Raw genomic sequence first — 24157 nt, 5'->3', positions numbered from 1 at the left:
AAAACCAACAAAAACATCTTTGCATTACCTATTGAAGTGAGTTAGAGCTCTTTGTACAGAACTGACCGACTCCAGGCCACTGGACAGGGAAGTTCAAGATAAGCCTACTGGTCAAAAATTAGGAAGTGCTTTCAATGACAAACAACAGCTGACATCATACTCAATGGTGGAAAGTTCAAACCTTTTCTTCTAAGATCAAGCAAGAATGCCTACTCTTGCCACTTCTATTCAACATAATATGATAGAGCAATTAGGCAAGAAAAAGGAATAAAAGGCACCCAAATTGGAAATGAAGACTTAAATTGTCCTTCTTTGCAGATGACTTGATTTTACATGTAGAAAACCCTAAAGATGACATTAAAAAACTGTTAGGAATTATGAACAAATTTGACAATATTGTAGGATACATCAACATACAATGATCATTAGCATTTCTATTTACTAACAACAAACCCTCCTGAAAAGAAAATTTAAATAGTCTCATTTATGACAGCTACAAAAAATTAAATACTTAGGAATGAATTTACTTAAGAAGATGAAGGGCCTGCACACTGAAAACTACAAAACATTGATGAAAGAAATTAAAGAAGACACAAATAAATGGAAAGACATTCCATGTTCATGGATTGAAAGATTTTAATATTGTTAAAATGTGCATATTACTTAAAGTGATCTATAGAGTCAATCTATATCAGTCAAAATTTTGATGACTTTTTTTAAAAAACAAAAATAGAAAAACAAAGCAATGCTAAAATTTGTATTGAACATGGAACCATAAAGGCTCTGAATAGCCAGTCATCTTGAGCAAAAAGAACAAAACTGGAAGCTTCACACTACCTGACTTCAAAATACACTACAGAGTTGCAGTAACAAAACAGCATAATACTGGCAAAGGAGCAGACACAAGACCAATGGAACAGAATAGGTAGACCAGAAATATAGGACTTTGGATGTTTAGTATTATTTATGGTAAATGGGTTATTCAGAAAGTTACCAAGAACACACTATGGGAAAAGGGCAGTGTCTTCAATAAATGGTATTGGGAAAACTGGAGGTCCATATGCACAAGAATGAAAGTAGGCCAAGTGGATTAAATATCCAAATATAAGATCTGAAAATGTAAAACTACTAGCAGTAAATGTATGGGAAAAGGTCCATGTCATTGGCCTGGGCAATATTTTTTTTTGGTTATGACCTCAAAGTTTAGGCAACAAAAGCAACATAGACAAATGAGCAACATATGAAACCAAAATGCTTCTGCAAAGCTAGGCAAACAATCAACAGAACAAAAAGACAAGCTACGGAATGAGAGGATATTTGCAACCTTGCATCCAATAAGGTGCTATTATCCAAAATATACAAGGAACTTAAACAACTTAATAATAAAAAAATAAAAAACACAACTATAAAATGGGGAATGTATGTGAATAGAATTTTCCTAAGATAGCATACAAATGGCCCATAGATATGAAAAATGCTCAATATTGGGGCTGGGGATGTGGCTCAGTGGTAGAGCACTTGCCTATCATGTGTGAGGCACTAGGTTTGATTCTCAGCACCACATAAAAATAAATAAAGGGACATCAACAACTAATAAAATCTTTAAAAAAATGCTCAATATAACTAGCTATCAGAAAAAATACAAATTATAACCACAGTGAGAGATACCACCTTGCACCTGTTAGAATGACTATTATCAAAAGATAAGAAGCATTGCAGAGTATGAGTAAAAAAGGGAAGCTTGCATATTACTAATGTGAATGCAAATTAGTACACTCATTATGGAAAACAGTATGGAAGTACTTCAAAAAATTTAACATAGAACTACCATATGATTCAGCAACCCCACTTTGGGGTATATGAAATCAGTGTATCAAAGATATATCTGCATTCCTATGTTAACTGTAGCATGATTTACAATGACCCAAATTGATATCAATCCAAGTGTTCATCAGGCAGGGATGGATAAAGAAAAAATGTGGTATATATGCATAATGGAATATCAGTGAGTCTTAAAAAAATCTTTGTGATAATAAAGATGAACCTGGAGGACATTAAGTGGAATGAGTCAGGCACAGAAAATTGATTAGCATCCATATTGATAGTAATCAATATAAAGAAAAAGGTATTTTCAGCAAAATGCAACTAATATATGGGGAGAAATATAAATATAGTACTATAACAATAGTCAATTTCGCAAGAATTATAAATGGAGGCTCAGATGAGTTTTCTGGGAGGATATTTACACAAATCATCTCTCTACAGATAAAATTCATCTGGAATGACTTTGGATGTTTAGTATGAGGTCAGAATCTAAACTGATTTCTCTCCCCACCACCAAATGGTAACCAGTTTTTCATCTTTTTTTCCCCACAGATTAAACTGTAAGTGAATACAGATATTGGACTGAAAAACTTATTGAGGTCATGGACTATAATCATGTTCATAGTTTGATCCCTAGAGTAGTGCCTACTTAACAACACACATTGTTGGTGACTCAAAAATGTTTGTTACAGGGTCTGGAGGCACATGCCTAGAATTCTAGGTATTTGGGAGGCTGAGGTGGAAGGATGGAAAATGAGTCCAGCCTGGGCAACTTAGTGAGCTCCTATCTCAGAATTAAAAAAAAAAAAAAAAAAAAAAAAAAAAAAAAAAAAAAAAAAACATTAAAAGACTGGGGGTGGGGTGTAGCTCAGTGGTAAAGCACCCCTATGCTGGGGAAAAACAGTTTGTTGAATAGATGTTTTATTATTTTTTTTTAATCATACATGGAGTTTCTATATACATTAAGGTGTTCTTGTCTAGAATGACTACTTTATTCATATGCTCTCTGGGTCTATTTTGTACTTTATTTTAGGTTTATGAAATATTAATATATGGTGGACTGATTTAAGAAAGTTTTTTTGTTTTTCTTCCTAGAAGGCAGAGACTTGAGCATGTTCATAGGCTGAGAACAAAGAGTCACTGGGAAAAGATTGGTTGAAGATACAGTGCAAGATACCAGGAACAGGAGAGTAGATTGGGTGCCAGGAGGATTGAACTGGGAAAGAGCAGACCTCTCTCTACCAGAGAGGAGGGATCCAGGTAGGCCAGGGTAGAAGTGGATATGTGGATGCAGGAAAAAGCTGTGGCAGGGGAGGTTAGGTTGTTAAGGATTGCACCCAAAGTAACCTTGGCTTTTTCACTTGGTTAGATAAGATTCTCTAAAGAATGCTAGTCAAGGTAATGTGTGTGTGTGTGTGTGTGTGTGTGTGGCACCGCAGTAATGAAGAATGACAAGGGGAAGCTGAATATACTCTCTAGAATGATTGCTGAAGGGCCCAGTTGAGGGTAGTGACCAGGTTTTGTACTAGGACAGATTTCTGTGGTACTCTCTAGCAGCTGAAAAGACCATCTCAAAGAAAGCTTGAATGAGGATTTGCCAAAACTCTCTGAGGAAAAGAATCCCCAGAATTGAATAAAAATAGAACCTCCCTTTATATTTCTTTCCTTTCTGTGCTCCTCTGCCAAGCCCCACAATTTCAGTCAGCAGGTTTTGGTATGTTTTCTACCGAACCAAAGTGACGATCCAGCTAGCCTTAGCATCTGCAACTCAAAACCTGAATGAAAAGCTTAGAGCCAACATCACTAACTCTGGGTCAGGCACTCTGCCAACCGCTTTTCATGAACTGTTTTACATAATCTTAAAAAAAAAGAAGTATGTGAAGTGGGTACTGCTATTATTAACTCCATTTTACACACCAGAGGTCTGAGGCCTGAAGAAGTTAGCAATTTTTCTACAGGAATATGCCTAGCTATGGTCGGAGTCCTGCAAGTCTGACACCGGAGTCTTTGCTCTCACCCACTGATCAGCGCTACATAAGTCAAAGTCCGGGTCACGAGAACGCCGAGCACTGTAACCCATTAAGAGTGCTCACGGTGTCGAACACATACGGTAACCGTGGCCCAGCCAGCACCCGTCCGGTGCCCAGGACACCAAGCACGCATCCAGTGACCCACACGCGTGACGCTCAAGTGCGCCGTGATCCTGGCTTCCTCAAAAAAGGCGGAGGAGGCCTACGTTTGGCCAAGTGGTCCCAGACGACACTCTCTGGGCTGGACTCTTACTGCCTGAGCGTCTGATCCCAACGTCGTGCGGGCGGGGAGGAGGGGGCGGAGTCGGCCCCCAGGAAAGATTGCGGATTGGTGGGGAGGAGGAACGGGGGGGGGGGCGGAGCCTTGGAGGGAAGGGAGACGCCGCATCTACCGTGTAAGCATCTTCGCTTCCTGCCACAACAGCCAGCGTTGGAGTACTCCTTCGCTGCGCTCCGGGGCGGGCTCCCTGCACCTGAGCGGGGTGAAGCTGGGGTTGGGGTGGAGGGAGGCCGGCGGGGCCGGGGCGGGAGGCCCAGATAAAGGAGAGGCCTGGGGTGTGGCCAGCTGGGGCTGATAGTGGGAAGAAGGCCGGCTTGGGTGCTGTGCGGGCCAGAGCAGTGGGGGAAAGCTGAGGTGAGGGCGAGAGATGGGGCTCCTTCGCTGGGCTGGGCCAGGAAAGGCCAAGAACCTGTCCCAAGCATTAGCTGGTCTTCCTAATTCCAGGCTGCCCTAAGTCTGGCGAGTGGAACGGGAGCCGAGTAGGGCACTTCTTGAAGAGGGTTCCTTGAAACATTTGAAGTTCCCTTGCACCTCTTTTAACCTTCATGCCCGAACTTATTTAGGAGGAGGAATGCCCACTCCTCTTCCCTTTGAGTGGACGAGCTCTGGTCCATGTGTCAGAGGTACATCATTAGGCTGGAAAAGAAAGTTCATAAGCTACAGAACTGGTAACAACATTGGGCTTTCAAATATGCGTATATCTCCTTAAAAGCTTGTTTCTGCCATTAAAGGCGATTTTATTTCAACTCAAAGTGTTTTGGGAAGACTTGGTTTCCAAATTAGTACTTCCCTTTCTTAAAGAATGTTCTCAACAAAAGGATGAGAATGAAGTGGGTGGATACTTTTAGGAATATGGGGTCTTCTGCCTAGAGTTTGTTGTTATTAAGACATTCAAGAAATATGAAAAATGCTAGAATTCTGTATCAAGCAGAATCGGTTATTTCTGTGTATCTGTGTATAATATGTTAAATTATTAAGATGTTAATTCCGTGCATTCATTTAGTAAAAATTAGTACAATGACAATACAGATAGTATTTTGGCATATTTGCAGTATTTTATTTCGGATTTATTTGAATCTCATTTTCTGCCTCTCCAAAAGGTCCTACTCTGTCATTCTTACAAAAAATATTCTTAGTTTTCTTTTTCTTGAGTTTGGGCAGGTTGACTCCTCTGAGAGGCAAGACTAATTTCCTGGGAACTGCCTCTTTCTTTCTGGAAAGAGTAATATGGATCAGTTTTGGTATTCCTTTAGTATTTTTGTTGGCAAAAATTGAACAACAACAACAACAAAACTCTTTGTTGGTGGAAGCCAACACTACTAGTATTAAACTGTCCTGCATTATTAGATAAAATTTGAGTATTTTTTTTTTTTAAAAAAACTACTTAGAGATGACTAGGCTGATACTTGGATATTCTAACTAAAATTTTGATATTGGCTGATAGAGCAACTTATTTCCTACGTTTAATACCCCATAGCCTACTGATTAGCTTTACTAACAAGGTAATATGCGTATACTACACTAACCTTGAAATGGAAAGAGGTGGAGTGCTGGTGATACATCAGAGGTCTTTGAGTAAGTAGATAAATACTTCTAATTACCTGTCAGGAAGGAGTCCTAGTTTTTATAATAAGCAGTTATTGAGTTGTCAAAAAATTAGAGTTGTAATGTAGTTTTTTCAGGATCCCAATATCATGTAATTATTATTGATAACTCCATGTGATTGTATTTATGTTGTAGAGACAATACTTGCTATATTTTAATATTGTAATTTTTTATCTTCATATCTCCAAAACCTAATAAAAGTTTCATGTTTAGTTGATCTTTAGAAGTAATTCAAGCTAATTCTAAGGCTCTTTATGCAGGTTTTTAACTCTGCTTCTGATATTACTTTTGTGAAAGTAGAATATAGGTTGTTTTCTGAGGTCTGAGGTTGCTATTGTCATCATGTCCTTCATCTCTAGTACTCTTTTAAAAAGTACAGGACAAAAATTTGAGTTTGTACTTAATCAGTCACCATCTTATTTTCTAAGTCTTGAAGCTGGAATATGGAGTGTCATGATACTTTGGAAGGATTATTAACTACTTTCCCCAATAGAAGATGATATTAAAGACTTTTCCCTTTTTCCTTCCTCCTCCTCTTCTCTCACTTTCCCCCCTTACTCTTTTTCTTTTCCTCCCTGCCCCAGCTTCTAATAAATATTTATTGCCAAAATTCTGTTTAAGTTAGTGGTTTCATTTGTGCTTTAATTAAAAGTCAATTAAATTATAAATAAAGCAAAGTCTTGAGTAGTCTTGAGTAGCTAGAAAATAGCTTATAGGCTAGACTTGGAGGTCTGTGAAAAGCTACAAAAATAATTTCAATCTAAAGAATTTTGTGGTGAGATTAGATGCAGGTTCCCAAACTATCTTTGTGACCTCCCCCCAGGAAAGTTATTTTAGATTCAGAGTACCTTGGTTGCCTTGAAGATAAAAATGTAATGAGGACTGCTTTATGTACCTTCCAGGATTGTAAAAATAAAATGAGATGGTGCATATGATTTCAGAGAAGCAAAGCATTTACAAGAGTGTAATGTCCTCTTTTTAAAAGTGTAAATTATATTAGAAACTAAAGCATTTTAATGACTAACTAGAGGTATGCATGGTTCTTCTGGTTGAACTATAACTCCGAATAGCAAAATATAAATCGGTGCTTTTTTGGTAAACTCTGATGTGGAGATTTACTGCTTTGGCTGAATTATGATTTTTGGTAATTTAGGGGAAAAAGTCCTTTAGGAAGATCTTTATCTTAATATTTATATAGGGTTAAAGGGGAAAATAGCAAGTTCATGTTCCTGGGAGGAAACATGATGGAGCATAGCTTATTGATTTGAATAGTTGTCAATATTCAAATAAGGTGTAACTTGAGCTAATTATTGAGTTTATATAGAAATGTTTAAAGGATGACTTATTTTATTTCCTTTCTTTAGGTAGATAATTTTTTGTTATATTTTTAGAGGGAAAAGCTGAAATAAGTAAGATGGAGGAATTTATATGTTGGCATAAAACCAGTTTCCCCCTATAACTTTAAAAAAATATTAAGTACCTTTTTTCCCAAAATTTTTACAGATACGAAAATATTTTTCTTCTTTGCCTGCTCACATTTATGCCTTACCTGCAAATTTTTTAATTTAAAAATTTTAAAATGATTTTAATAGTAATGTTTGAAATTAGGTTGACCATCAGTTTTAGGTGTTGAGGTTTGATTTAGACAGCAGTGTTTTTAAACCTTCACTTGAGTATGCTAAGCTAAATTCACTGACTCTTTGGTTTTCATAGGTAAAAACTCTCACAGAATAGGATCTTCCAGATGTATGCATATTGTTTGAAATTAACTTTTGGCTTCTGAAACAGTAACTTTTTTTTTTCTTTTGCAGACTCATGAAATGGCCACAGATGATAAGACTTCCTCAACACTGGACTCTGCTAATGATTTGCCTCGACCTCCTACCAGTCATTCTCATCTTATACACTTAAACCTTTGACTCCTGACCAGGATGAACCTTCTTTTAAATCAGCATATAGTTCTTTTGTAAATCTTTTTCGATTTAACAAAGGGAAGACTTACTCTTAAGCATCAGAAAACTTACAGTTTTGATTCTTTATAGTTCCCTTATTCAACTTTCATGTTGTATCTTTGTGAAAAAGTGAAATATTAATAAGATGCTTAATTCATATATCACCAGATTTTTCTGCTTAAGAAGAAAAAGCTAGATTTCTTTTTTTTTTTGGGGGGGGGTACTGTTGAACCCAGGGGTGCTTAACCAGTGAACACATCCCCAGCCCTGTTTTATATTTTATTTAAAGACAGGGCAAGAGCTTGTCTTGCTGAGTTGCTTATAGTGTCACTAATTTCCTGAGGCTGGCTTTGAACTTGTGATCTTCCTGTGTCAGCCTCCTGAGCTGCTGGGATTGTGTGCCATTGAGCCCAGACTAGGTAGAATTTTTTTTTAAATATTGTTTTTAGTTGTAGGTGGATACAACACCTTTATTTTGTTTAACTTGTTTTTATGTAGTGCTGAGGATCGAACCCAGTGCCTCACATGTGGGAGGCAAACACTTTATCACTGAGCCACAACCCCAGCCCCTCAGTAGAAATTTTGATAGTTCTAATTAAGTTTATTAATGGTTAGGTTTAAAGTACTGTAAAAACTTGGTACATTTTTAAGATGATAATTTTTAAAAAATAAGCTTTAATTTTTAAAACAGTTTTATTAGATTTATAGAAAAATTGGAAAGATAATGCAGAGCACTTAGTTTACCCCTACATTCAGTTTCTGCTATTATTAACATCTTAGGTTAGTATTACTATACTATCAGTATTACTGCACTAATGTAAAGATTTTACAATTTTCACTAACTACTGTATGTATTTTATTCAGAGTTTTAAAATTTTTACATAATGTCCTTTTATTGTTATAAGATTCCATCTAAGATATTATATTATGTAGTCTCTTTATAAGATAATACTCTATTTATTTAGTAAACGTTTATTGAGCAGCTACTATATTGGGTGCTGTTTCAATAGTACAAGGAATCTCTTCCATAAACACAGCAAAAAATCTGGGCCTTTGTGTAAAAAGCTTGCATTCTGTTTCCTCAAATTTCAAATGAAAAGTAAAACAGAAAATCACATATACCAAGGGTGTGATTATTGGCTTATAATTTTGCTCTACTCTTTGGATTTCTTTCTTTTAAAAAAAATCCAAAAGCCTAATTTTAAATTATGCATGTAATATATACATACATATATATAAGTATATATATGTATGTGTGTGTGTATGTATGTATATATATAATATAGTTGTCTGGAAAATTTCATGTTTTCTCTTTGCTGAATTCTTGTGTCTCAATTTTTCAAATAATGTCAACCTTTCTTTTGCTCTACAGAGAGAGGAGAAGGGAGCCAAGGAGAGCACCCTTCTCCCAGTGGAATTTGGTCCAGCCCTCAGCTCCCTTCAAGGACACAATCAGTGAGGTCACCTGTTCCTTATAAAAAACAGCTTAATGAGGAACTTCAGCGACGCTCTTCAGTGTTAGGTAAAAGAGTGTTCTTATTTCATTCTTCTAAGATTTTTCCACAGTCATTGTTTCCCAAGTTATTTACTGACTTAACTTTCTTGTTGTTTGGAATAGTCAGGTACTCTCCAGAATAAATAAAACTATTACTTAATTAGTGAAAGAATTTGTTGATATCTGAATAAAAGCTCTTAAACATGTCACTAAACTTTGATTTAGGCAAACAACAGACCTCTTGGCTGCTTTTTGATTAATTACTTGCTTGAGTTTCAGCAGAGAACAATTTGCAGCATCCCCAGGAGAACACAGGTTAGTTTCAGTCTTGTGAATGAATTCTGTGTCTGTATTTGGGTGCTAGTGAAATGTGATGTGCATGCCTCTGGCTGCAGAATTCTTCAACTCCATTGCTGGGCTGCCACTTGCTCTTGGCCTGTGTCCTTTGTGGGGTGCAAACTATCAGTGTGGCTGTATAAGCGGAGCTCTTCTTGCCTGTTTATTCTCCATCCTGGTTTATTACACAGTCACCTCCTTCATTTTCATGCTCTTCTAATGAGTGCGTGCTAGGGATCAGTGAAGTGAAGAAACTGGAGAGAGTAAATATTTTATGCTTTATTTCTGGTAGATTGCTAAACTCAGTAGAATGGTTTGCCCAACCATCTATCAAGGTGATAGAAGAAGGCAGTGGGAAGTGGTGTAATAGAGGCAAAGGGATACAGCATTGAGAAATCAAGTGTCCCTGAATACCAGATCCTGTGGGCCCTGGCCAGTCTTCCCCATGAGAATGAAAAATAGATGAAAGCAATGGTGTTTGGCAGAAGGATATTTTATTTCTAGCTGAGATTTGGTTTATTGGAAGAGGCAAGAGAAATCAAGAAGAAGTACTGCTGAAGAACTGGATCAGAGCTGGCTGTGTCATCTTTACAGGACTTCTAAGGCAGTGAGCTTTAACCCCTGGTTAAGAATTGGAAGTTGGGCAAGGGAAGAGAAATAAAGGAGCTCTCCTTTTATTTTAAAACATCTCCACTTTAACCTTTAACCTTAGCTCTTATACCTGGCCCATGGCCAACAGCCTGTTTTTGTTGAGGGAGCCCTTCTGACTAAATAATATTGAATGAAGACATTATTGTCTGAAAATTTCACCTACCACCTTTTCTTTGCAGAATTATTGATCTTAGTTTTTCAAAATACCACGCTTTCCTTAGCTACAGAAAGAAGAAAAGGAGACCAAGGAGAGCAGCAGTCTCCATTTTAAGCATAGGATTTCCTCACTTGTTCAGTTGAGGAGTTGGAGTAGAAACTCATCTTTTAGTAGTGACAGACTGCCTAACTTTGCCTGTCGTGTTATGATACAATTGAATTTAAATATTTTTAGATGGAGCTTCTCATGTCTCATTTGTTGCAGTTTCTATATTAAAAAAATTTTTTAAATATCTTTATTTTACTAATTTAGTTTTTTTTTATGTGGTGCTAAAGATCGAACCCAGTGTCCCACATGTGCCAGGCAAGTGCTCTACCACTGAGCTACAACCCCAGCCCCTCTACCTTTTTTTATTGTCTTTATTCTTGGATTCTACCTTAGATGCATTCGAACTTCAAAAGCCTGGGACTGTTTGGCCAAATAAGTTCCTTTCTTCACTAAAGAACTGTAATTATGTACTGGCTTTAGACCTTAGGAAAATAATTTAATTTCCTGGTATCTCTTTTATAAGAAGCAGCTAAGATTATTTGCCTAAGAGCAAAGAGCTAGACTAGATTTTCTCAGTGTCTGTTCATCTTAATTCAAGGGCACTAGTGCTCATGGTTCTAGGAAGAGCCTCACTCATCCTTTTCCAGTGGATGATGTTATTAATACTATCTTGTATTTCTAAGTAGCTAAATGCAAGGGGCTTCACAGTTTGTTATTGCCAGTATGCGGAGCATTCCCATTGTAATTCTCACAGCTTTGTCTCCTTTTTCAACTTATAATTCATGGATAGTTGCTTTATATTTTGAGACTCAAGAATAATTTGGTCGTTCTAATACTTACATTTTAGTACCACCTCTGAGGTATTACTAATGCTAAATTAAGATAAAAAGTTTTCAAAGTGTTTAAAAATAAGTGCAGTTTAGATACAGTGATTATTTCATTAAATTGTTTTAGGTAATTCTTTGTAAATTTGGATTTAGATATCAACCTCTCATTTCTTTGCAATCTTTTATTTCCCACCCAACTAAAACAAAGCACACCTAATATAAATCTGGCAAATAGTGAGTTTGAGGCAGATTTTCCATTTTATTTTTTAAATCATTATTATTTTGTTGTTGTTGTTGTTGATGGACCTTTATTTTATTTATCTGTTTGTGGTGCTCAGAATCGAGCTCAGTGTCTGATGCATGCTAGGCAAGTGCTTTACCACTGAGCTACAACCCCAGCCCCAGATTTTCCATTTTATAGTAGTTCCCATTATCTGCAGGGATATACTCTAAACCTCCTTTCTTTTCTGTACCAGTAGAGGCTTGAAAACACAGATAGTACCAGACCCTATGTTTTTTATCCCCATATGTACACATCTGTGATAAAGTTTAACTTGTAAATTAGGCATAGAAAGAGAGTAACAAAAATAAATATGACAATAAATATGTTAAAAATCATGTGATTGTTGTCTCTTTCTCTTGAAAGAATGAAGACAAATGTTAAAATTTTAGACTGCAGTTGCCTGTGGGTACTTGAAACCTTGGAAATAACTGCAGTCTGTTTAGGTTAGTGGGAGCTCCATGGGTTATAAGACTAGAGTGTTTAAGCTAATTGGATGTTCATCTTTTTTGTCAAATCACCTCCTATTCACCCTTAGATTTTGAAACAGCTGGAGTGTCTTAACTTTTTGTCACTATGACCAAAATACCTGATAGGAACAACTTTTAAGAAAAGTTTACTTTGGGTTCATGGTTTCAGAAGTTTCACTCCATAGTCAGCCAACTCCATTACACTGGGCCTGAGGCAAGGCAGAATGTTAGAATAGAAGGACATGGTAGAGGAAAGCTGCTCAGCTCTTGGCAGTTAGGAAGTAGAGAGAGTGAGTAGCTAGGAACAAAATATAAGGCCTAAGGATATACCCCTACTGGCCTCCTTCTTCCAGTCATGTCCCAGCTGCCTATAATTACCACCCAGTAATCCACTCAGATTATTAATCCATTAAATTGATTGATTCACTGATAAGATTATAGTGTCCATAGCCTAAACATTTCATCTCTGAATATTCGTGTATTAACTAATTTGAGTTTTTCAGGAACACCTCATATCAAAACCATAACACTAATCCAGGAATAGAAACTGCAGTAGTTTTGGTCCACAAGAAAAGTACAGTTACCTACTAGTGGCACTTTTGGTGGGCATCTACCATTCTGGTTACAAAGCTAGAATCTGGGCTTGTTTTATTATAGATAGATTTATGTTTAGTATTGCCATTTCAGTGAAACAGCTGGAGTGTCTTAACTTTTTGTCAGTATGACCAAAATACCTGAGAGGAACAACTTGTAAGAAAAGTTTATTTTGGGTTCATGGTTACAGAGTTGTCAGTCCATAGTTAGATAACTCATCTTTTTTGTCAGATCACCTCCTGTTCACGCTTAGGTTTTGAAACAGCTGGAGTATCTTAACTTTTTGTCACTATGACCAAAATACCTGACCCTTTCAGTTTGGAACTACAGGATTGGGTTGGGTGCAATAGAGAAGGATAGGACTAGAGTTTTAGCAATTCTTTGGCAGTTATAATATGCTTGGACATTTGTCAGATTTTATCATGGTCAAATCTACTCTCTTAGATGTTTTGAATTCTATCAGAATCTTTTTTAAAAAATATATTTATTTTTTAGTTGTAGCTAGACACAATACCTTTGTTTTATTTATTTTTATGTGGTGCTGAGGATCAAACATGCTAGGTGAGTGCTCTATCGATGACCCACAACCCCAGCCCTCTATCAGAATCTTTAGGGGTGAGTTATTTCTTTTTGATGATTAGCCCCAGAAGTGAACCATTTGATCCTATTGCTTACCTATTTGACTATAGAGACTAAGCTAAACTAACCACATTTTTTTAACCTAAATTCTTAACTTTAATGTGGTTTATTAGTTTTTTTTTTTTTTTTTGCTCCTTTTATGGCTAGTGTTTAATCCTCTGGAGTTGCTTTTTCTTCTGTTAAATGTCCAGCAGGTATTTATTATAGGCTGGGACCAAAGAGCAAAAGAAATCATTACTGAATTCTGACCATGTAGATAATGCTGCTGTTTTAGGCCTCCAAACCATCAGCTCAGATAGTTCTTGTCTTAGATGGCTTTTACTTGCTTGTGAAATAGTATTTTACATGGCAATAAGAAATACTTTCAACAGTCTGTTACCCTTATAAAGACCACCCTTAACTCTCAACCTATGTCACTGGTTGGGAGAATACAAGTAATAAAAGCACTTCACATCACATAGATGCAGTGTTTTATATAGACACAAGGAACCGTTAACAAGATTGCCTTTGTTGTTCTCTCTTTTTTTTTTAATATGACTCAGATACAAGAAGGAAGGCAGAACCTACCTTTGGAGGTCATGATCCTCGTACAGCTGTTCAGCTTCGAAGCCTCAGCACAGTATTAAAACGTCTCAAAGAAATCATGGAGGGAAAAAGCCAGGTAATAATTAGTGCTTTGGAAGATTTCTTCTTACATACTTTTTGGGATCATACCATTCCCACTGAAAAATGACATAATATGACTTGAAAGAAAATGTATTTGTTAAGCTGGGTGTGGTGGTGCAGACCTGTAATACCAGAGGCTTGGGAGGCTGAGGCAGTAGAATCTTGAGTTCAAAGCCAGCCTCAGCAACTTAGTGAGACTCTATCTCTAAATGAAATATAAGAAAGGGCTGGGGATGTGGTTCAGAGGTTGAGTGCCATGGTTTCAATCCCTGGTACCAAAAATAAAGAATAAAATGATAGTATATTTATTATTTATTTCAGTTGTGAAAACCACAATTTTTTTAACGTAAGTTCTTAACTTTAATGTGGTTAATTGTATCAGTTTTTTTTTCTCCTTTTAAGGCTAGTGTTTTTTTTCTCCTTTTAAGGCTAGTTTCAGGCCAGGATCTGTAGATATACCCCTATGATTCTTTTTAAGAAGCTTTATTATTTGTGTGAATAAATAGGGTCAAGTTTCCTTTTATTTTCATGTCTATTTGGATATAATGGACATGAGGATAGCACCATAGTTTTTGAAAGACCATCTGTCATTGATTGTGCTGTAAATCTTATCACAAAAATCATGTACACATTAGTGTATGCTAAGCTACTTTTTTCTGTTCCATATCTCCATTTTTTTTTGTCCTTGCACCAGTACTATTTAAAATTATATAGCTTTTGAATAAGTCTTGAAGGATGGTAATGTAAATCCTGTTTTATTCTTCAGGATTGTTCTTGGTCATTTTGGTCTTTTGCATTTATTATGAATTTTAGAATTAACTTCTCATTTCTGTAAAAAAAATCTTCAAGGATTTTATTTGCCATTACAATATAAAAATCAGTATTTTCAAGAAGTCTTCACACATTTTTATTGTTATAGGATAGTGACCTGAAGCAATACTGGATGCCAGATAGCCAATGTAAAGAGTGCTGTGACTGTAGTGAAAAATTCACAACCTTTAGGCGCAGACACCATTGCCAACTATGTGGGCAGATTTTCTGCAGTCATTGCTGTAATCAAGAAATCCCTGGAAAATTTATGGGCTATACAGGTAAATGCATTTTATTGACAGTATTACAATTTTTAAAGGTCATAAGTATAAAATAATTATAATACAGGACCAACAATAAGCCAATTTTTATTTTGGGCCTTGTGTGTAAGGCGTGGGGATGCAATAGTGAGGGCGACAGCACTTCACAGTCAAGTGATAAAGTAGATGGAAAGTTAAAAAATAACTAGAATAAAAGACAGTGTATCATAGATACTAGTAGAAAGCTCTAGGGATGTTAAAACTTATCAGACAAGATGGTTAGGGTAGATTTCTAATTTATATTATTATGAGAGTTCTTATTTTTAAAGTTTTTTCTTGACTTATATGACACTATGTTTTGGCAAATTGTATCTTACTCTTATTCTTCCATAAGGAACATAGTCAAATTTTAGCAATACTGAAAATTCAAGTTATTTGTTGAAACAGAAGAAAGCTGACAATGGTGTGTGGATTTATGCAGTGATTTGGAGTGGAAGGTGGACCAAAATTACTCAAGAAAATGCTCTTGACTTCTTTCATGTTATTTTTGTTATTGTATAGATTTTCCTTTTGCTTTCATTCACTTGAAAAAAAAAAGAAACTAAAATTGCTACAGAGTTCATTATCTTTCATCCAGATTGACTAGAGCTTTTAAGAGATTTTCTTACTCCTAGTTTTTCCCTATCTTGAATTCATTTTTCATATTCAAGTCAGTATTTGTAGAATGCCAATTGATCATGTCAGGTTATTTCCCTGCTTAGTACTCTTAGGATAAATACCTTTTCAGAGCTACCATTACCCTTAGGATAAAATCTATCTCATACGGTTAGGATTGATTTCTTTCCTTTTTATTGAGGCACTTAACCACTGAGCTAGATCCCTGGTCTTTTTTTTTTTTTTAATTTTGAAAGAGGGACTTGCTGAATTGCTGAGGCTGGCCTTGAACTTGTGATCATCCTGCCTCAGCCTCCTGTGTCACTGGGATTTTAGGTGTGTGTTCCATGCCTGGCTGGCATTTTAGTCTCTTAGGACTACCATAACAAAGTACTGGCTGAATGGCTTAGAACAATAGAAATTTATTGTCTTACAGTTCTGGAGGCCAGAAGCACCATAATAGAGGTTAAGGAATCAATGTATGGATTTTACCAGTTGCTGAATATGTCTATATCAATTATATATTCTAGAACTGATGAAATAACCACAGAATGGGCTTTGGGGATCCACTAAACTCACTGTCACATGTACCTGAGCTAAAACTCCCATCAGTTGCCATGCCTCCCTAAGCCTCTGCTGTGACTGGTGAACAACAGTGATGTTTGAGTCCTTGGAATTAGTTTCAGTTTAGAGTTAGTGCTGGTAATCCCTGAAAAAGTTGACTGTTTCCTTGCTTTAATTGTATAGTCACAGTATTCAAAGGCCATAAATCCCTTTGGCCCCTGATACCTGAGGATCCAGTTATCCCAATTGCATTTGGTTTTCCTGGTTCAGTGGTAGCAGTAATTTCTTATCTAAAAAGAAAAGCAATAGCAGCCAGAGCCCTTCAGGGATTCTGAGTCTCCCCTCACAAATTTATGTTTCATGGTTGTGCTGAATGGTATATCTTTCAGGGATAAGGGAGCAGGTTTTATATGGCAAATCCACTCTATTTTATGTGTGTGACCAAGTATGATTTATTATAGGCAAATCATAGAAAAAGGTTACTAATATCCATAGATAAATTCCTTAAGTCATATGTAAAGAGAGACTATTATTAAAAGTTTACTTTAGTTTTCTGTCAAATCAAACACTACTATCACTTACAACTAGATTTTTTATGCTTTCCAAGTATTAGCACAATTAGCATTACTTTATAAATAATCAAATCATAACTAGGTCCCAGTGGTTTTGTCTACATCCAGATTATTCAAGTTATCAGGAAGAAAATCTTTTGTTTACTTTAGCTTTTAGTTCCTGGTGATAGCTCCAAATACAACAAGTATGAGAAGCTTCTGCTTCCATATTACGAGTATCTTGACCAAATAAACCCAGTAGCTGTTGAACAATGAATTGAGCTGTACTGAATTCCTCTGCAGGTTTGGCTACGTTAGCCAAACCAGTACATACCAATCCCTGTTTCATAATTGGCATCAGGAAAAAAAACCAAATACCTGTTTTTGTTGATTGTAGAGGTACAAGGTCTAGGGTACTCCTCTGGTGATGTCTTTCTTGCTAGCAGAGCCCAAAGGTCATGCAGAGCATCACATAATAAGAGAGAGGGAGTGTGGTTATGTATGTGCAAAATTGACTCATTCCTGTTTCCTAAGCTCATGTATTCCTTGCTCTGTAGTATATTAGGGGAGTTCAGGCATTTTATCTTCATTTTTAATATAAGCCACCTTTTAAAGATTCATATTTTTTAGCCAGTCAACTAAATAGACTTAAGAGCTTCTTTTAACTTCTCAAGCTGCAAGATTAAATATGGAATCTCTATTTAATGGACCCATATCAGTAAATTCAACTTGGGCCAATTTTCTATCCACTCTTATCCTATACCCTCAATAGCCATCTCACACATTCCTTGGGTTTTTGTCTATATTAATTGGAATAGTCATTTGGTTCTTCGGGTATACCACATACATCCTCATTGGTCTTACTTTGTACCTTACCTTTAAGACCTGACAGGACTTGACTATGGGTTGGAGGTACTAGGAATAGATCTTGAGGGGAATTAGAAGTGTCTTGCAAGGCACCTAACTCGAGGGAGGGCATTACAAATTCCTGAAGCAAAGCAGAGTTAATTTCGGATGACTTGGAAAGGCTACTTCCGACAGGAGGTTCAGATTTGGGGGTTTAATATCCTTAGCTTCTTTTGGCTTTTCCCATATATCTTCATTCTAATTTTCAGGATCCCATTTCTTCCTAATCAGTGTCCTCACTTTATTAGCAGACATACTGCAAGATTGGTAATTGAAGTTATGGGTTTGGTATTTTTTTTAAACAACTGAAATTTGTTCTCCCGTTTCTGCATTTCTGGGGGCCAAAAGCTTGGAATCAAAGTGTTGGCAGTCTTACTTCCTTCTGGAGGCTCCAAGGGAGAATTCATCCAGGCTTCTCTCCTATTTTCCGGTGGTTGCTGGTAGTTCTTCATGTTCTTTGGCTTGTGAACAGAACCATCACTCCTGTCTCTGTCTTTGTTGTTATGTGTATTAATTCAGCCACTTGTATTTTGAGAATTGGTTAGATATTCAGCAATCTTAGCACTGAGGCCATAGGAGATAAGGGATTCTTTCAGGGAAGACAGAAACTTTTAATTAGCTCAGTTCTTGAACTGGGAATTTGAATCCTGAGGTTATTCTTTTATTTCTCTACTTTGTGTAGTGCAATTAGGAACAATAAGTTTATCTTAATATACTTATTAGTTTGACAAAAATGTTCAAAGATTAAATACATAGTAACTCATAATCTTGCTTCTTATAAGTATTTGATTAGGAGTATCCATACATAGGTGATATTTTGCATGTTTGTATTGCTAAGCACACCATAGATTATCAATATTCTCTTTGCTGTTAGAAATAAAATCATTAGTGCCTTTCAGTCCAATCAGAGAACCAGTTCTAGAAACATGAAAGCCCATTCAGGAACCTTATCCTTAAAATTCTTTTCCTTTGGAACCATTCTTTTTACCAGTTTTAGTTATGTTTGTGTGTCTGGTGACAAAAAATACCTGACAAAAACAATATAGAGGAGGGAAAGTTTATTTTGGCTCCTGGTTCCAGAAGTTTAATCCATGGTCAATTGAGTCCACTGCTCTGGGCCTGAGATGAGATGGAGCTTCATGGCAGAAGGGAGTGGTGAAGGAAAGCTGCTTAGTTTATGGTGGGGTCAGGAAGCAGAGAGGAAAGACATGAACCTAATGACCCACCTCCTTCAGCCACATACAAGTTACCTACAGATACCAGGAGGTCCATTTAAACTAGGCTAGACTGATCAGGTTACAGCTCTCACAATCCAGTCATTTCACCTTATTACTGCATTACTACAGGATCTTTTGAGGGACATCTCATATTCAAATATAACAGTACCAAAATCTGCATTAGTGAGAATTCTTTAAAGAAACAGAATGAATGGAGTTATGCACACACACTGAGCAAATGAGTGAGAGAAGTTTATCTGTATTTTAAGGAATCAGCTCAAGTGATTTAATGATTGTGAAGGGCTGGCAAGTCTGAAATTCTCAAGGAGGCTAGCAGGCTGAAAACTTCTATAGGATTTCTGCCTTGCAGTATTTCCTTTTTATTCTGGAAACTTTAGTCTTACCTCCTCAGACCTTTAACTGATTGGATGAGACTCACTACCTTGTGGAGAATAATTTGCTTTACTTCAGTATTTGTAAATATTAATCATACTCCCTGCACCCCTCAACCCCAGATAACTGTTTAGATTACTTGACCAAACCCCTTGTCTAGCCAAGTTGACCCGAGATTAACCATCACAAATGGGAATAATATATTTAGTGCACAATTGCACATTGAGATGCTGAATAAATGTAGAATACCTGGAACAATGTCTGGCACATATCAAAGGATCCATGAATATTAAGCAATTATTATGGTAATAGTAAAAGTAATATCTATGCATTCATCATGCAGCATTTTAAATTATATATGTCCATCATCTCCAGTATACTGTGAGTTCTCTGGTGGCAGGACTGTGTCTCATCAGCCTTAATTTTTCCATCATATAATACACTTATATGTGTAGTGGCCTTTGCTGATGAATGCTCTAATGAAATGAAACTTTCCTGGTCAGGCTTGACTGTCTTTATTGGTTTGATAACTTTAGTTTTGAGAGCTGACTGGTTCAGGGAGATTTCCTTTAATAGTGTAAGAAACAAACCCGCTTTTGTAATGGTAAACTGTAGGTCTTTCAGGAAGGAAGTAATTTCACATCCTCACTGAAATTCTGCCTTGGTCAGTTGATGATAATTATCCTAGTGCTTTGATTATCCTAGACTGGTGTTCACTTTGTTGTTACTGTTTTCTGGGGTCCTGATTGAAGTGGATGCAGATCTATTTTTCTTAATAGTTTTAATAGATTTTATCTTTTAAATTGTGATGACAGAAATTAGTATATCAACAACTGACATTTTATTTTGATTAAGATACATGTATAGTTTAATAAAATTAAGTATTATATAATAGTAGTTTTAAAATAAAACAGAGGTATTATTATAGTTGGTGAAATTATGGCAAAAGCAGTACAGTGAACTTTTAGAAATCTTTTCTGTCACTTCAGATTTTTAGTAGTAGTGGTAATAAATAATTAAGGTAGAATTGTTAAATTACATGTAAAGTTAAATATAGTCTTGTGTTGCTTAATGATGGGTAAGTTCTGAGAAGTGCATCACTTAGGTGAGTTTATCTTTGTGTGAACATTATGGAATATACTTAAACCAACCTGGATGGTGCTGGTTAATAGATCCCTATGGCCCCCCTTTTTTTTTTTGGTAGGGTGGATTGGGTTTTTGGGGTCTTGCAGTTGCCCAGGCTGGTTTTGAACTTCTGGCCTCAGGTGTTCCTTCTATCTAGCCTTCTGGGTATCAACATAGCATTTTGAACAATTGAGAGACTGCTACTGATCCAACATGGTATACTGTTTTATGGTAAAATTTTTTATAAGTAAAAGGTTGTTCATTCTAAAATAATGATAAAAAGTGTAGATCATAATGACATAAGTCAGTGACATAGTCATTTATCATCATTACCAACTTTTATGTAATATATGTAATTGTATGTGCTATGCTTTTATAAGATCTACAGAGTAGTAGATTTATTTATAACAGCATCACAAACATTAGAAATGTGTTGCCCTACAACATTATGATGGCTACAACATCACCAGGTGATAAGAATTTTTCAAGGGCCAGAGCTACAGATAAGTGGTAGTATTCTTGCCTCAGAAGTGTGAGGCCCTGGGTTTGATCCGCAGTACTGCAGGTGGGGGGAACAAAATGGAGTTTTTCGGCTCCATTATGTGACAATTATTGTATTATGTGATCTTGTTAACCAAAACATTATGTGGCATATGACTATTTCACCTCCATTTTTAATACACCAAATTGTTACGGAATCACAAACCAATGTTTTAGAAAAACAAGGTAGAAATTAACACTTATTTTTGCGCAGGACTACATCCTAAAAAAAAAAAAAAAAAATAGAAGTATTAAGTAATCTTGTTTGTTCTCCCAAGTACATTTCATTTCTATTTTAACTGTTCGTTATAAGAATTTCAGCAAAGTTTATCTCAATATATCATATTGTGTTTAGGCCATTTTATTAGTTTATTTCAAAATTGTGTACCCTTCTAGAGGCCACTCTTCAGGGCTTCATAATAGAAACTTTAATTTCCTCACTTGTTGCCTAGGGAAATTGTGTTGTTTACATTTACATTGGTTTATTTACTTATTGAATTTTTTTTCCTCCCAGGAGACCTCCGAGCTTGCACCTTTTGTAGAAAAATAGCTTAAGTTATGCTCATTCCACAGACAGTAATTCCATTGGGGAAGATTTGAGTGCTCTTTCAGATTCTGCTTGCTCTGTGTCTGTACTTGATCCCAGTGAACCCCGAACACCTGTTGGGAGTAGAAAAGCCAGCCGTAACATATTCTTAGAGGATGATTTGGCCTGGCAAAGGTACTGGCACTTGAATATAATTTTATTTAAACTTGAGAAATACTAAGTTTCTTGACTTATAAGTGCTTTCGGTTGACTTTTATTCAAATTATTTCAAATTCACCATTTTCTCCTTTCTCTTTGGTTCACCTCCAGCAGGATCATAGATGTTTATGGGTAGTGAGGTTATTGACCAATTAGAGTATAATCTCAGTAAGACGAGAGACTATATCTTTATTGTTCACTCACTGTTTTACTGTTGGCACCAAGAATAGCACATGGCATGTATATAAACTTCATGATATTTGATGAATAGGCAATAGAAGTCACTGAGATTAATAATTCCTAATGAAGTCTTTTTAGGGATAATACTAATGAGATTTGTATTCATATTTCTAAATGAAATTAGATTTTTTATTTTAATTAGTAATATCTTTTAATTGTGTATGATCTGGCTATATGAGCCCTTAATTGGCAGGTACAATTTAATAAAACAAATTTTATAAAACAAACCAGGTATGATAGCTTCCTGAGAGGTGTTTGATAGATGTCAAAGGTAGAATAATAGTTTTAGACTTTGTGCTAATTATTTAATATTCATTCTCTTTTATTCATTATACCTCTTTGGTAGGCACTGTTTTTTCCTTTTGACAGATGCAGATGCTGAAGTTCAGAAAGATTAAATAATGAATTTGGTCACACAGCTAGTAAGAGGTGGAACCTGCTCTTAGACCTAGGTTTGCTTTTTATTTTGCTATTCCAGTGGGCTGTGGGGACAGAGAGTAAAGTTTTAGAACTCATATTTCCCAAATCATTTCCATCTTATATGTGATTTGGGAAATTATCATGTAAGTCACTGATCCAACCAATTTCATTATTTTATTGTTATTTTGCGGGGGGTGTACTTGGGATTGAACTCAGGGGCACATGGCCACTGAATCGCATCCCCAGCCCTATTTTTATATTTTATTTAGAGGCAGGGTTGTATTAAATTGCTTAGCTTCTCACTATTGCTGAGGCTTTGAACTCACAGTCCTCCTGTCACAGCCTCCTGAGTTGCTGGAATTACCGGCATGCACCACCGTGTTTGACTATTGGTGTTCTTAATGTTTGGTACACTTAAAAAACTTTATCATTCTTTTGACATTTGATATGATAATCACACAGTTTTCACCTTAATCCAAGCAAGTGCAAAAGTGACCCATAATCCCCCAATTTCAGGGGAAAAGATTTAATTTGCTTTTAAATGTTAAAATATCTCATTGGAATTGGGTTTGTCTTTTACTGTTCCAAGCGATCTCAATATTTTCCTATTTTCTTTGTAGTTTGATTCATCCAGACTCCTCCAACACTACTCTGTCAACAAGACTTGTATCTGTTCAGGAGGATGCTGGGAAATCCCCCGCTCGAAATAGGTAAATGCTAAATGGAAACACTGTATTCTGTGTCTGTTTTTTATTTCCTGTCATGGTAATAACAACAAGCATTAAAAAGGGTGATTGCTTGTTATAATCCCAGTTCTAAAAGCTGAATTAAACTATCATTTTCTTTTTGTTGGTCAGCTCTTGCTTTCATTCTTTGAGTAGCTCTTTCCAGTATTCATCAATGGCTTAAGATATTGGTACCTACACCATCCTCTGTCTTCTAGTTTAATAAAAAGACCTGAAGGATGTGAGAGAATGATGTGAGAGAATGAAACCTTGTGGACCTTTTGTATAAGAGTGTACCAAGAAAACAGGAATGACAAGTTCCCAGCAACTAATAAGAAACAATCCTGTGAGTCTGAAGTAGATCAGTTTTACAGTTAATTGTCAGGACTTTTACTCTGAATGAGATGGGGAGAGTGTTTTTTTCTTGAATTTTTAATTGTTTTAAAAAACTTTCAAACTTGCAGAAGATTTGCAAGAATAGGAAAATAAGTATCCATATATTCATTAAGATTTACTTATTTATGTTTTGCTTATTCTGTCATTTTACACATGCACATACATTTTTTCCTGAACCATTTGAGAGTATGTTTCATGCATTGTTATCTTTTATTTCTTTAGTTCATCAGATTTATTTTACATGGCAATTTTAGGGTGATAACAAAATTGAGGAGAAAGTACAGAGGCCCTTTTCCATTGTTCTCCATATGCTCAACCCTTCACTACTGTGAATATCTGGGACCATGGTGGTATATTTATTATAGAACCTACACTGACACATTATCATTCAAAGTTTGTAGTTTCCATTAGGGTCTCCTGGTATTGTAGGTTGTATGGATTTGGACAAATGCAAAATGACATGTATCTACCACTGTACTATACAGAGTAGTAGTTTCACTGCCTTAAAAATCTGCTGTGTTTTGTCTGTTCATCCCTCCCTCTAACCCATGATAATCATTGATTTTTTTAATTGTCTCTGTAGTTTTCCTTTTTACCAGAATTATATTCACTGAATATATGTAGATTTTTAAGATTGGCTTCTTTCACTTGGTAATGGGCATTAAAGTTTTCACTTTATCTTTTATGACTTGATATTTTTAGTGCAGAATAATGTTCCATTGTCCAGTTGTACAGTATCTGTTTACCTACTGAAGGG

At 36.0% G+C, this 24157-nt stretch overlaps 1 protein-coding gene across 1 annotated transcript in view; it reads left to right on the top strand.

The window, feature by feature from the left end:
• Window positions 1-7559: 7559 nt before the first annotated feature.
• LOC144252434 (1-phosphatidylinositol 3-phosphate 5-kinase-like) overlaps window positions 7560-24157 on the top strand; it is a 28353-nt gene continuing 11755 nt past the window's right edge. Inside the window, 8 exon segments of the mRNA XM_077794758.1 lie at window positions 7560-7644; window positions 7647-7728; window positions 9062-9213; window positions 13731-13849; window positions 14774-14945; window positions 21389-21421; window positions 21424-21595; window positions 22900-22989. Of these exon segments, the coding sequence (XP_077650884.1) occupies window positions 7560-7644; window positions 7647-7728; window positions 9062-9213; window positions 13731-13849; window positions 14774-14945; window positions 21389-21421; window positions 21424-21595; window positions 22900-22989 (905 nt within the window).

This window comes from Urocitellus parryii, unplaced genomic scaffold (assembly GCF_045843805.1).
Source record: "Urocitellus parryii isolate mUroPar1 unplaced genomic scaffold, mUroPar1.hap1 Scaffold_43, whole genome shotgun sequence".
NCBI classification, from domain to species: domain Eukaryota; kingdom Metazoa; phylum Chordata; class Mammalia; order Rodentia; family Sciuridae; genus Urocitellus; species Urocitellus parryii.
This window is presented reverse-complemented; position numbering and strand designations above follow the sequence as displayed.